General features: G+C 50.6%; 1 protein-coding gene across 6 annotated transcripts in view; it reads right to left on the bottom strand.

Annotated features, from left to right (window-relative positions):
• Nucleotides 1-13,760, bottom strand: part of ELMO2 (engulfment and cell motility 2) — a 40,991-nt gene that overhangs the window by 6,524 nt on the left and 20,707 nt on the right. For all 6 annotated transcript variants that reach the window (XM_047770960.1, XM_047770961.1, XM_047770962.1 and 3 more), the window contains 9 exons: nt 13,287-13,438; nt 10,795-10,873; nt 7,647-7,697; nt 3,694-3,816; nt 3,264-3,398; nt 2,565-2,669; nt 2,371-2,479; nt 1,537-1,673; nt 12-175 (listed from right to left, as the gene is read on the bottom strand). In XM_047770960.1, the coding sequence (XP_047626916.1) occupies nt 12-175; nt 1,537-1,673; nt 2,371-2,479; nt 2,565-2,669; nt 3,264-3,398; nt 3,694-3,816; nt 7,647-7,697; nt 10,795-10,873; nt 13,287-13,438 (1,055 nt within the window). The remainder of the gene's footprint in view (nt 1-11; nt 176-1,536; nt 1,674-2,370; nt 2,480-2,564; nt 2,670-3,263; nt 3,399-3,693; nt 3,817-7,646; nt 7,698-10,794; nt 10,874-13,286; nt 13,439-13,760) is intronic.

Below are 13,760 nucleotides of genomic sequence, written 5' to 3'. Positions count from 1 at the left end.
CTGGCACTTACACAATTGGCGGGGACTGGAAGTCATCCTGACTCATCCTCTCTGACTGGCGCAGGCGCAGAATCTCAGAGTAGCTCAGGCTCCGCAGTTTGCTCTTAAACTGGTCCAACGAGTTGGGTTTGGAGGGCAAGGCTCGGGTGATCTGCTCTCGGACTACCTGCATAACCTGAGAGGAGACAAGAAGGCGGCCCTGCTCCAGTGAACGGGCACCAGGCTCTGCGCGCCCCCGGGGCCTGGGCAGGGTAGGCACCCACTGGGTAAGAGCTTGGACTCTCTCAGGCATGCCTTCCTGGACGGATACCTAGGACAAACGATGCCAGATAGTGACAAAGGCTTTATTTCTCACATATTTCAACTGTCAACGGTACGGCGGAATGGGTGTAGGCTGCTGGGGCCAGAGATAAATGGGTTCATACCCTCTGTGCCTTACTCTGTCCCTTGAGTGAGTCACTTAACATCCTTAGGCCCCCACCTACTCATCTTGAAAGAGACACAAAGGAAGACACATCTCACAGAGCCCGCCATGAGGACTGAGATGCTATGTGGACACACAATGCCTGGCACGCTGGAGCGGCACAGCGCAGTGTTCACGGTATGTGTGACTCCCTTAAACAACCACAGCTAAAGGAAGAAGCAGGACTCCACCTGCACATCCGGTCAGTGCTCCACCAATGAAGGAAAAATCTATAGGAAAAAACAAAGGCTAGAGGGAAACACATAAAAATGGTTGTGGTTGCTGGGTAGAGGAATTACAGATAGCTTTGTTTCTCTTTATATTTTACAAATTGTTTGCAATGAGATGAGCAGCTTCAAAAGAGCCAAGTCCCAGATCAGCAGCTCTCGGGGGCTCGCAGTGCTGTCCGATTGGGGCTCGGAAAGCTTCGGGGGATGACTGCTGTAGATGCCCCAGCATGCATGTCACGCTCTCTGCTCCCTGATCTCAGCTGACAAAACTGCAGCTGTGCCTGCAGAGGAGCATGCGGCAACACCGGGAGCAAGGCTGGGTGGTATGAGAACCCGGAGCTTCAGCCCCCGACCCCTGCTCAACACAGCGGTTCAGGAATCCCGATCTGATCACAACCCCAGAGCCGTGGCCACATAGATCTGAAGACACAGACACTAAATTCTTGCCTTGGGGCAGCTTATGAGACTACCTTGCTGGAAGGAGCCCCAGGGGGACCCAACAGGGAAGATGGGAAGATTGGGTGACGACGACCTGGCGCCAAGACCACCACGTGCCAGTGATTAGTAAACCAGAGCTTTCACTGCTACACTTATTCTCCTGTCCAACAGGAAGATGGGAGGGGCTGGGGCGGGTCCACTGGGCCAACGAGGGCCCAGGGCACTACGGGGGAGACACATGCTCAGGGCTACTGAGGGGCTGAGGCTCTCAATGCCTTTGTCTTGTGGCTCAGAGTCGCAGACCCCATGGGCTTCCAGCTCAGGGATTTCCTCAGGCTCTGGCCTCCTGTCACGGGCTGCGCTGGGACGGCTCAGCCCTGGGCCTCAGAGCTCTGCCACACGGACCTTGTTGAAGTCCTCGGCTGTTGCCCTCATCTCCTTCCAGGTCTTGTTCAACAGCTGGATGCAGATTCCAAACAGCTCCTCGAAGGCTCGGTCATGGGTGAAGAACATCGGGTGGTAGTCGTTGCGCCCTTCGTTTGCTGTGGAAGAAGAGAAACCTGGGATCCTCCGCACCGAGGTCCAGGGGAGCTAAACCAGACTGCGGGCCGGGCCTGGTGAGGGTGTGATGGGCCCGCCTCCACCTCCTTAGCCTTCTGCTCCAGGTGCTTTCTCTCGGTCTGGCTCAATCTGGGTACAAACAGGCTCAGCCGGCCCTTAACACAGGAGTGAGTGGATGGCAGCGCAGCTACTGGACATGCTCAAATCACCAGCTCAAACAAGCCCCAGCCATGACGCCCATAAACAAGGCAAAGATGGATTACATCTCACTCAGTGGTTTAAAAAAAAAGGCAGGGGCGGGGCGGCAAGTTCTTGTCGTGGCTCAGCAGAAACAATCTGACTGGCATCCATGAGGATGCAGGTTCGATCCCTGGCCTCGTTCAGTTGGTTAATGATCCGGCGTTGCCATGAGCTGTGCTGTAGGTCGCAGACGAGGCTCAGATCTGATGTTGCTGTGGCTGTGGTGTAGGCCGGCGGCTACAGCTCCGATTCGACCCCTAGCCTGGGAACCTCCATATGCCACAAGTGCGGCCCTAAAAAAGACAAAAAAAAAAAAGAAGAAGCAAAAGCAAAATAAGGCTGTGCAGTCCCACAGACACCTGACTCTATCACTGCGTTTCACCAGGTTTCTGAGTACAAGGAACGGCTGAAGGGGGAGGCGGCGCTGCACAGACTTACGCAGTTCCCCAACCTGTAGGATTTCACAGAGCATTTTGGTGAGCTCAATGGCACTGCGGCCAAAGGGGCACTCGTGTTTGTCTTCTCGGCTGCTGTTCTCCAATACGATCTGTCGGGGGAAGAGGGAAGGAGGGTTAGGGAGGGAGGCAGGCGATGTGGCATCCGCATGGAGGGGGCTGGTCCCCAACCTTTACCCGGATGTACGTGTCCTGATGGACTTTGGCCAAGTACAGCATGTTGTCCAAGGCCAGCATGCCAGGAGGAGTCTGGGTAAAGTCCATTGCTGGGTTGATGTGGTTCTGGAGAAATAAAGACAAATAAAGATCTGAGACTCAGTAGCCTTCCCATTTTCGGTTTCAGCTGAGGGGAAGCCCGATCGCCCCTCTGCCACATGCCACTAGCACCTCACACTTGCCTGTCATAGCTCTTGTCTCGTGCCCACCTCTACTGCGGCCACTGGACTACGGCTGCCCGTCTTGTATCCCCAGTGCATACAGTGCTGCTGGGCACGGAGTAGGGGCCAATATGTACTTAAATGAATTAACCCATCCTCAAGCTATAGCCTATCACAAAATACCCCCTCCAGCTTTTCAAAGAACCTAGCTGCTCTGGGGAGAGGCCCCCTCTCCACCCATTGGCCGACCCCCCGGGACCTCCTACAGGTGAGTTTGTTTCATAGGGTCCCAAGTTGCACATAACCTGGTGAACCTGCCACAGCCAGGGCAAGCCAAGTGTCAAGGCCCCTCCAGCCTCTAGGGTCATCTGTTCCAGGACCACCGTGATGCTGAGGAAAAGCTGTCAGGGCGCTGTCTGGGTGGGCTCCTGTCTGGGTGGGCCCCTGCTTCCCATCGGGGGGAAGGTAGACACCAGTGTCTGGGCTCTGGGGAACTCACGGTAAATCCCAGCATCTTGTAGTCCTTGGTGTACATGGCTTTGCGTTTTTCAGTCCCACTCCCGGGGACGTTGCTAGGGTCAGACTCCGCATCAAATGCAATCCTCCTCAGTTCAAATATGATGTCTCTCTGAGCCTGGGAGGTGAACAGACAGTCAGCAGGTGAGTCAGCTAACCAAGAGGAGCAAGGAAAGCAGAGCGGGTCGGGCTTTCCCTGCAGAACTCTGGTCCTGATCGACTCTGAGGAGTCGCCTCTACCTTAGCTGGACAGAGATGGGCTTGGCCCAGAGAGTCTCCCAGCAGGAAGGGATCACGATGAGGCACAGAGCAGACACAACCCGCAGGGTTCCTGGCACACAGCAGGTGCTCAAGACATAAAGTGCAGCGCACACAATGCGAGCCAGGAAAGCTCTGTCCTGCTGAGAGCCTACCTGGTCGTTGGGGTCCATCTTGGTCATCATCCTTTCTTCCAGAAGGTTAAAGGTCAGGACTTGCAGGACATACAGCTGATGGGCCATCTCGGTTTTGATTGGGCGGTTCCCTCGGATCACATGCTGGAAAAAGCCAAGGCAGGGAGCGGGGGTGGGGGTGGGTTGGACTGACTTTCGCCTACTGAAGAGTCACATTCATGCGGTGAGAAAGAAAGTCTGCTGGGCAGGAGGTAGGGCTTTCCTCCCCCACAAGGGACTTTATGTTCTAGAAGGCGACAGAACACGAATGGGCCTGATTTAGGCGGAGATGATTCACTGCCGGCCCAAAGGGCAGCGTCTTTTTTTCTTGCACCCCCCTGGGCAGGGAAGTGGAGTGGGGTGGAGGCTGCCCTGTTAAGATTATGACGTGGGAGGTCAGTGGCTGGACCTCATGCCAACCGGCCCGGACAACAGTGTGCGTGGAGGATCTGCTTGCGGAGTTGGACAGTGCGACTCTTTCCTTCTCCCTTAGAAACTGTTTTGGATGGCCCCACCAAGGAGAGGTTTGGAAAAGACCACTCTCTTAAATGACCTCCGGACACCTACTCAAAGGGGGGCATCCGCCGCTCCCTGTCCGACCCCCTCATCCCCCCTCACACTGGTTTTCTGCCCTTCCCTCCGCTCACTGTGTCTGTCCCCCATCGGGTGTCCTCTCGTCCCTCTCTCTCCTCTGACTCTGTCCTGCCCCCCTTCCCTCCTCCCTGATGCCCACCCACCTTGGGGGGTCATTCTCCTCCTCTCATGCTCCATCTCTGTCCTGTTCTGCCTGCCAGTCCCCCATCCGTCCCTCCATCTGACCAGCACGGGTTCCCTTCCCGTCTCTCTCTCTGTTCTGGCCTATTCCCATGACCACGGTAGCCTCCTGCTCTTTGCTGCCTGCTACCTTGAATTCCTCATACCCTCTGTCTCACCCACCATCTCAAATCCTGTCATTCTTGGCCTCTCCTTGTCCAAGTGAGACTCTTGCCCAGTTTCTCACATGCGCCACCTCTGGGTTCCTACCCAGTCTAGCTCCGTCTCTAGAGCCGTGCTGTCCAATACGGCAGCCACGAGCCATATGCGGCCACATGCATCGAAGTCAGTTAAAACTAATTCAAGTAAAGCTGCAGGTCCTCAGGCACACTGGCCACATTGAGGGTGGCAAGCTTGGTGGCTAGTGGCTACTGCGCATGCTAGAGGGGAGGTGGAACATTTCCATTCTCACAGGAAGTTCTCCTGGACAGCAGGACTCCAGAGCCTTCTAACTTGAGATCAGCTCTCTCTAGAGCTTGCTCTGGTTCCAGATCAACCTCTTGAGGCCTGTGCAGTCTCGTTTGGTAGCCACTAGCCACATGGGGCCAGTGCACACACCTGCAGTGTGGCGGGCCCAAAGTGAGATGTGCTGTAACTGTAAATGCATACTGGCTATCAGAACCTTAGTACAAACAGAGAAAGGGTAAAATACCTCATTAATAATTTTTCTATTGATTACATGTTGATATCATAGTATTTTAGATGTACTGGCTTAAATGAACTATATTATTGAGATTAATTCCCCCGTTCCTTTTTTAATACTGCTTCTAGAACATGTGCAGTGGAACGAGTGGCTCACGTTGTATTTCCATTGGATGGTGGTGCTCTAAACTGCCTCTCCCGACCAGGCAACTCCAGAGAGCTCTTCCCTTCTCTGCCTCTTTCTTGCTCTAGATCTGCACGGCCCCATACAGCAGCCACAAGCCACAGATGGTATGTAAACTGAAATTTTAAAGAATTACAAACTCAGTTCCCCAGGTGCCCTAGACACATTTCAAGGGCTCGACAGTCACTCGTGGCTTGGGCTACCACTCTGGACACACCTCCACAAGTTCCACTGGCCAGCGCTGCTCCTGATCGCCCCCTGGTGTGCATGCCGCGCCCTCACCTCCCCACCCACACCCCCAGCCCTCTCCCTCTCTCCAGCATAAGCTCTCTCTCTTCTCAGCTTTGTATGTGTCCCTCTGTCTCCCAAGCTTACTTCTCCCAGTCTGCTCTGCTCATCCTCCTCCCCACCCCACCCTCTCACTGCCCAGGCTCTTTGTCCTGCCTCGGCTACTTCCGCCACCTCCTGTGCCTCACTCTGAGCCTCTTCCTTTCTGTGTCCCTCCCTCTGCCATTCTGATTTCCCCCTGTCTGTCCATCCCTCCTCCTTCCTCCCCATCTCTCTCCATGATTCATAAAACCACTCTGAAGAGAGGTTAAAATGAACGGGATATTGCTTTTCATTCACTTTAACCCCCTTTTTGCACACTTAGAGATGTCATCGCGGGGTGGGGGGTGATTACTCTAGCCCATCGATGGCTTGAAGAAGTACAGCTCCAGTCTGATCAAGTCTTATTTGACTGTCACGTATCTTGACGTCTCCGTGCTCTGGCTCAATCGTGTTAAATCCCCGGACTTTCGTGAGCATGCATTAACTGTTCGCTAGCAGACTGTCTCAGTGCTGAGTCCTAACTGCCTTATCTATAGTGGACGGAACCTTTGCTTGTTTACCAGGTTGGCCCAGAAAGTTAGAGTTTAACTTCTAACCCCATTCGGGTAAGTAATAAGCCTTGAAATTCATTAAAGTTTCTTCCTCACTCCCACACGTGCAGGACAGCCCACTCGGCATGTGGACAAGAATGTGGGGACCTGTGTGACAGGTGAGATCCCTCCTGCTGGGCTGGGAGATGGCCCGAGGGCAGGTGCTAGTTCTGCGAGGTGAAGTCTGACGGGCTTTGCATGTTTAGAGCAGCTGGTCGCTCTGCTTCACAAGCGCTCATGGGTGCTCCTTGAATTCTACCAGCTTTGTATTGCTTTCACGGTGAAGGAAGCGCCCATGTGAGCAGAGTGCTCACCAAGTGCCAGGTACTCTGCTAAGCCCTGTATATATATTAGCTCGTTTGGTCCGCACATCCAGATGATCAAATCGAAGCCCACAGAAGTTAAGTGAATTGCTCAAGATCAAAGATTGGTTACCTGCAGAGCAGGGGCTGCTGACTCCAAAGTTCACGTTCAGAATTGCAAAGCCTTCCACTCTTGACTCCTGATTTCTCATTTCATTGCCTTCACTCTGATCTCCCAGTTTTATCTTGTTTTGATAACTGATAAGAAGGCCTCCTATAACCTAGCTCCCTGGCTCTCCTCGACCCCCCTTCCTCTCCCCCCCTCGCATCCCAGGTGGAACAGGGACTGAGACCTCCCTTCAAATGCCTCCCCTTCCCCACCAGAGCTGGCTCTGCTCTCCTCACCCCATCCCCTGAAACACACAGGTCTTGTACTGTGATCTTTCTGAATGCCAGTGTGGTTATCTCACAATCCTCTGAAAGCCCCTCAACGGCTTTTGGGAAAAAGACTGAGGCCCGGCTTGATCTGCTCTTTGCTACCTCTCCAGCCTCGTCACAGATCCTCGCCCGCCTTCTACCCAATCACAATCTTGGAGGAATCCCTTTTCTGACTGGTCTGCTTGCTTATCCTCAGCCTCGTCTGAAGGCACACCTCTAAAGCCTCCTGACATCTCTCCTTCCAGCAGGACTGACTGCTCTGCTTCTGAAACCTCCCAGGCCCCACACAGCCCAGGCTTCCGACTGGTGTCAGCTGAATGAATTCCTCTTCTGTGCCTGTTGTAGCACATGCCCTCTGGATAAAACTTTTGGAGTTGTGGGGCAGTGAATGGTATAGCAGGTTAAGCACCTTCTTAGAGGCTCTGCAACTGCTGGTGGGATGGCCTCCTAGAGACAGCTGGACTTACAGAGGATCACAAAACAGGCTCTCCAGCTTAGAAAATATTTAGTACCTACTGGTAAGTTCCCTCTGAGTGTCCATCCCACTCCACAGTAACTTCAGTAATAATAATACAACCATAACAATAGTAATAATTGCTGCTAATAGTAAAAACATAGCTTTCTCTGGGAACTCACATTGAGGATTATGGACCGAAGGTGCTTCTGTGCAAATGCGTTGGCCATATCCTATTGAGAAGAAGAAGGGAACGTGAGATAAGGCGGCAGGCACGCAGCTGCGACAACTGTCAAGAGGAAGGTGACGTCATGGCACTGGAGCTTTTTCCCTGAACATTTTTTCCTTTCACATGAAAAGTGGACAAATGGAAAGAAGTTCACGGACTATCAAATATGCATCTTACACGCTGAACAAAGTTCCTGCACATTTTTTTTCACGAGTACAAATTAACGCAAACAGGGCTTCCTTTCCCAATGGCACAATCTGAGTCATCTTCAGAGAGGGACAAAAACTGCTTCAGGACAAGACAACTGTGTTACAAGGATGCCGGGCGATGGACAATGAGCACAGGGCACAGAGCAGCGTGATGGTCCCAAGCCACATGCGCTGTCCCAGACCGGAACCACTGCCAAGGCTGAAAGGGACTCTAATGAAACCCTGACTCCTAACAGAGGAAAGAGCCTGGGCCCCAGCATCCCCCTCCAGCCCCCCAGCAACATGCCAGCACACAGAGCTGGGGCAGGACATGCCAAAACAGCAAGTGCTCCACGACTCACTTCTGGCCGGTTTAGAGAACAATGTGTTGGGTGCTTTGGGGTAATTTTTCATAATAGGGTCACTGTTTTTATTATATTTGATCCGGTTTTAACAGTAACACTTTATTTATTTAGCACACTCAGAAATAAAGTAGCCTAAGTTAAGCAAATCTTCCAGGGAATGAAGCCTTAAGGGTCCTCTCAGAACCATTATTTTGATCATTCTTATGCAAATCTTCTAAAAATATATACACTTCTTTATTTCTGAAGGGACAACCATGATTATAATTTAATCAGTGCTGAGGACTTGGCTTCATCAAAAACCCCACATTGGTTATTGTTCTGTGCTGTGACACTGCAATACCCTAAGGAGCTCCTGGGAGGGGAAGCTGTTTTCTCCTAAACAAAATGGTCCCAGATTACAATGCTTTTTATTTTTCTGACAGCTTTTCATAATTCTTCTGTCTCCTCCTTCCAATGTCAGCCATCACTTTTTATAATGTTAATTAGTATGACTTCACTTTCTAAACTGCTGCCTTAATTTAATTTTATAGATAATTCTAAATCAAAGGGCCTGAGGGAGCTGTCACACCCCTCCTCTGAAGCAGTATCTGTGAGCCCCAGCATTTTTCTCAGAGCTGGAAGGCCTTTTTCTCTCACTTCTAGATTTCTAGCCATATTCCAAATGGCTGACACTGCCAGAAACATGAAGTTTTACTTCGCATCCCCTGAGCACACACTGGCTGGCAGGAAAAGGTAGACTAGAAACCACTTTAGCAGCTATGGGAGGCCAGTTCGAGATTAAATCTTGCTATAGACACTTACCAAGAGGGTAACTGACAGCGGTCTGCTGCCGAACATAAAGGCCTTTGAGCAAAGGCTTCTCTGTGGTGCCAGGGAAGCACCCGGCCAAGCTGACCTCTCTGAGCTCCCTCGAACCAAGAAACAAGCATCCGAATTCCCTTCAGTCAACTGTCGAAAACCTTTCCAATTCCTACAGACTAATAAGCATCCAAAAGGGCATGGATTTACCTTCACTCTTGGCTATAGCAAGCTGGAAGGCAATGCACCTGCTCTCATCTAGATGAAAGTCACAGGCTGTTTCTGAATCTCATCTTCCCTGATGGAGGCACAGCCCCACGTGAGGGCAGGTTACAGAGGAGAGACTGGGCCACACTCCCTGGGGCGCCATTCCCTTAATCCTTTATGTGACCCTGATCTGCAGTGCTCCTCTAAGTGTCCTGACAAACAAGATTTACAGCACACAACCTCTTCCTGTGTCCTCAAGTTCCCTGAACAACTAGATTAGATCGTGAGATTCCTGCCCAGCTTTGACCTCCCCACCTGGGAGAGCGCGGGGCCCCTCTCCACACGGCAACGCTACTTACAGTGACAGGCAGGTCTAGAGGATTAAGGTGCTTGTCCTGCCGGCAGAAAGCAAAAAGCACAGAGAGAAGCAGATGGAAGAATGAGCTTTCGGCTTACATTCAAAACAGGACTAGGAAGGGAGAGATTATCAGAGCAAGCCATCCAAGAAAGACAAGGACAGACAGAACCACAGATGCTCCTGGTCCTCCCACCAGATTCTACCAAGAACTTGGTACATGATCACAGGAACCACAATTCACTGAGCCCATGGTACTGACAGAGGATCACAGTCTGTCTTTGGTACATCACTTGGGCTCTTACCAGAGAAACCTAGGATGGTAGGGTTGGAAGGGCCCTTAGAGATCTTTTAATCTGGTCTTTTCATTTAACAGAAAGAGAAATGGAGACCCCGAGAGGCTAAAGAACTTGCCCAGCAGTGGCAAGAAAAGTATTCTCTCGGCCTCAGGGCCCTGGCCTCTTAGGGCCCTGCTGACTCTACTGCCCAGCGGACTCCTGGTTTCCTCACTCGTAAAGTAGGGATATGACATCCTTATGAAATAAACGGGCAGACGTTGTTGCACCCATACTAGAGGTGAGGCAACAGGGGTTCAGAGATGTCGGGTGACTTGCATCATGTCACACAGCTAGGGGAGAAAGACCTTTAGAACCTGGTTCAGAGGCTCTTCATACTTGAAACTTCGAGCTAAGCCCCTCCCCTCCTGCTTCCTTAAGCAAAGATCACATTTTGTTTTTATCTCCTTGGACTCAGAGGATCTCCTGTCCCTGCTCCTTGATCCTCTAGCCCAGGGGTTGTCATACTAGGGCCAAGTGAGGCCTGTCGCCTATTTGTGTCTGGAAGGTCTATGGAAAGACAGCCACACCCACCTGTCTGCCTCTTGTCAGGGGCTACCTTTGGCTATAGTCACAAGGTTAAATAGTTGCCGCAGAGATCATAAAGGCCACCAGAAGAAAAATATTTTATTTATTTGCCCTCGAGAGGAAAAAGTTTGCAGGCCCCCTACTCTGACCTAAGACCCAGCTGGTTTTCCTCCTAGGTCTCCCCTGGGTCGTTCTTAGCAAAGCCCCTCTGACGGGCTCTGGCCACAAAGGGACAGGAGGAAAGACTCTTGGAAAATGACTAGGTGGGTGAGAAGTTTTCTCTCGGAAAAGCCCAGATAAAAAGCTTGAAAAGGCAGACACAGACCTGTCTCTTGTCCTCAGGAGCCTTCAGAAAAAGTGCGTTAATCAGTGCAATGGCGTAGGTCTGAATCTCCTGGTTGGAGCTGTGTCAATGGAGAAAGAAGGCAGAGGGAAATTAGAAGACAGGCCAGCAAGACGACCCTTAGAGATGGTTTAAAACAATCATTCATAGACTGAATCAAATCATAAGCGGAGGTGAAGGCTAAAAAGCCTTAAAAAAAGTGGGCAGATGTCCTGTCCCAGCAATTCCACTAACAGGAATTTATCTGAAGGAATTTATAAATTTTAAATATATGTGTATATATATATATATATATATATATATATATATATATATATATATTTATAATTTATATATCCAAATAAACAGGAATTTATTCCAAAGACAGTCATCAGAGAGCTGTGCCAGTGTTACTGGCAAGATGTTTCACTGAAGTACTCTTTAAAAAAAAGAGTTACATTTGGTAAATAATCCAAATGTTCACAGTAGCAACTCCAAAGCAGTCATTAAAAACCATGTTTTAGCATAAAGGTTCTTCACTTGGGATCAGAGATGGCTTTAGAGTGTCTGTGAACCCTAAAAATAGTGCAGCAATTAGTCCATGTAGCTGGTTGACTATATATTTTTTCCAGGGAGGTTAAGAGTCCATAGCTGTTATTGATTTTTCAAAGGAATTTCTGGAGTGCCAAAAAAAATAGAACGACCTTTTGAGAAGATTCTTTGACATGGGATATGTTCAAGATCTATGATTCTGTAAAAAAGTCAAGGCACGCACCGTTTGTGTAGTAAGATTCCAACTTTGTTAAAAACACGCGTAGAAAAAAAGACCAGCGGGATAATCAATTTCATGTGAACAGTGGTTATGTCTGGAGGGGGATAACGGGCAAGTGACTTACTTTTTGTGCTTTTTGTATTTTCAAAGTCTTCAACTATGAACTTACTTTAAGTAAACACAGTAACTACAACCCTTCTCTGGAATCTTATAATCCTGGCCCTCGACAAGGGTTTCCACCTGCCCCGTGGTGGGTGCACTCTGTGGCTCTCTTTCCAGAGGGGCTGCTGGGCTTCCTGGTTGGGTGGGGGCATCGTGGAAGTCTAACGGAGGACACTGAGTGTCCCTCAGCCCAGCAGCAGAGGACATGGTTTCTCGGGACAGTAGTGGGCTGAAAGCATTCAGACTGACCCCTGAGAAACGCCTCGATCCTCCATCAGCCCTAGGGAGGTAACTGAAACTAAGAAACAGAGGTCAATCTGAGGTCAGGAAAAGCAGAGCTCTTCATCTGAGTTGGTAATGTCCCCTTCACTTCCGTCAACCTTTGGGGCTTTTGGGGTATGAAAGCAGAGGCTGAAGAATTCCTTAGAGGAGAGACAAGGAGAAATCAGAGCTGCAAATCTCCTTGTGCTTTCTTTTTACTTGGACTTGTGGGAAGGGGCAGGCTGAGCTCAGAGCTGCCATAAACCAGCACGCCTGGGAGCTCCGGCTTCCCCGGGAACCAGCAGGGCGTTCTTCTGTCAACGTTCCACAGGCTGTAAGGGAGCAAGAGTCAGGAGGGAATCAGCAGCATCACCACCTTTGTTTGGGGAAGTCTAGTCCTCTTGAATGGTGCGCAGTGGTTGAGTGTGAAGTAAAAAGAATGGAGAACAGAGGAACAGTGCCCCAAAGGGATCGTCTGTCTTCGGCTTTTGTTTACTATCTGGTAAAATGTTTGAGGAGGTAAAAAGCTTCTTAAAGAACAAACAAAAGCAAAAAACAAAACAACCCCCCCCCAAATCTCCTGAATTTATGGAATACCTATCCTGTGCTGGCCACCATGCTAGACCTTTGATCTCCATTGAGCCTCCCAAGTCTGGGAGGTTGGGAGGATTAACCCCAGACTGGAGATGAGGAAACTGAGGCCAGAAGAGAGCAGGTAACTTGCTGAAGGCCAAGACCCAGGGGAGCCTGGATTTGAACAGATACCTGGACTTGAACTCACGCGTTAGATCATACTTCTTGCTGCCCCCTCCAAGAGCAAACTTAAGTTCAGCAAGAGTTCATTCAGCAAATACTAGTTGAGCTTCAACTTAAACAAAGCAAGGGATACAAAAATGATTGGTCCCTGTTCCCAGAGAGCTCAAAGTTTAAATCAGGAGACATAATAAAAGTATAGTATTTTATATAAATATAATTCTCACAGGAACAGAGACAATTTGACCCATGGAGGAGAAAGCATCTAATTCTGCCTGGGGCCACGGTATAGAGGAAGCCTGGGAGAAACACCACTGAGTCCTAAGAGGCAAGGAGAGATACAGAGGGTTTGAAGCAGGAACATGGCATGAACGGGTCTCAACTACGGGAGGAACGCCAGCAGTTGTGGACGAGGTGATGAGCGAATGAATGAGCAGACCAGCATCGGGGAATACAGCAAAGCAGACGGAGGATGGAAGGCTTGAGCAGAGGTGAGAGGGGAGAAGAGAGGCTGGGGAAGGGAGGCTGGGGCAGGGCCTCTACTTACACCTGGAGATGAGAGATGAGCTGCCCCACGGTGATCTCCTCCGCGATCTTCTGGTACAGACTCTGGCTGTTCAAGACCATGCTCTCCAGGATGGCCAGGGACCTCTGCAGGATTGACACATCCACCATGGGCTGGCTCACGTACCCTGCGATCTAAAGCCAGAGAGGGCAGGTCAGTGAGGAAGCTCGGGGCCCGAGAGAGCTGAAGGCTTAGCTTTTAGATACCCGCCCAAGCCCTCCTCTTAGGTGTGCTGCCCCCATTTGGACAGGTGTCCTCAGGTGGACAATGGTATGCGCTACACTGGCCGATGTGCCAGGGAGCCCCCAGATACGGTGTCCAATCAACTGTGTTTCCTTAAACCTAAGGGCTTAATCCTTTGTTTTCAAAATAAGGGTTCAGGTGTGAAAACGCTGCGTGTAAAAGGCAGATCTTCCTGATGCTGGGATCTCATTTGCTCTCCACGTACATGCAGAG

This window comes from Phacochoerus africanus, chromosome 3 (genome assembly GCF_016906955.1).
Source record: "Phacochoerus africanus isolate WHEZ1 chromosome 3, ROS_Pafr_v1, whole genome shotgun sequence".
Lineage (NCBI taxonomy): Eukaryota > Metazoa > Chordata > Mammalia > Artiodactyla > Suidae > Phacochoerus > Phacochoerus africanus.
The sequence above is the reverse complement of the archived record's forward strand: the minus strand, read 5'-3'. Positions and strand labels throughout refer to the sequence as shown.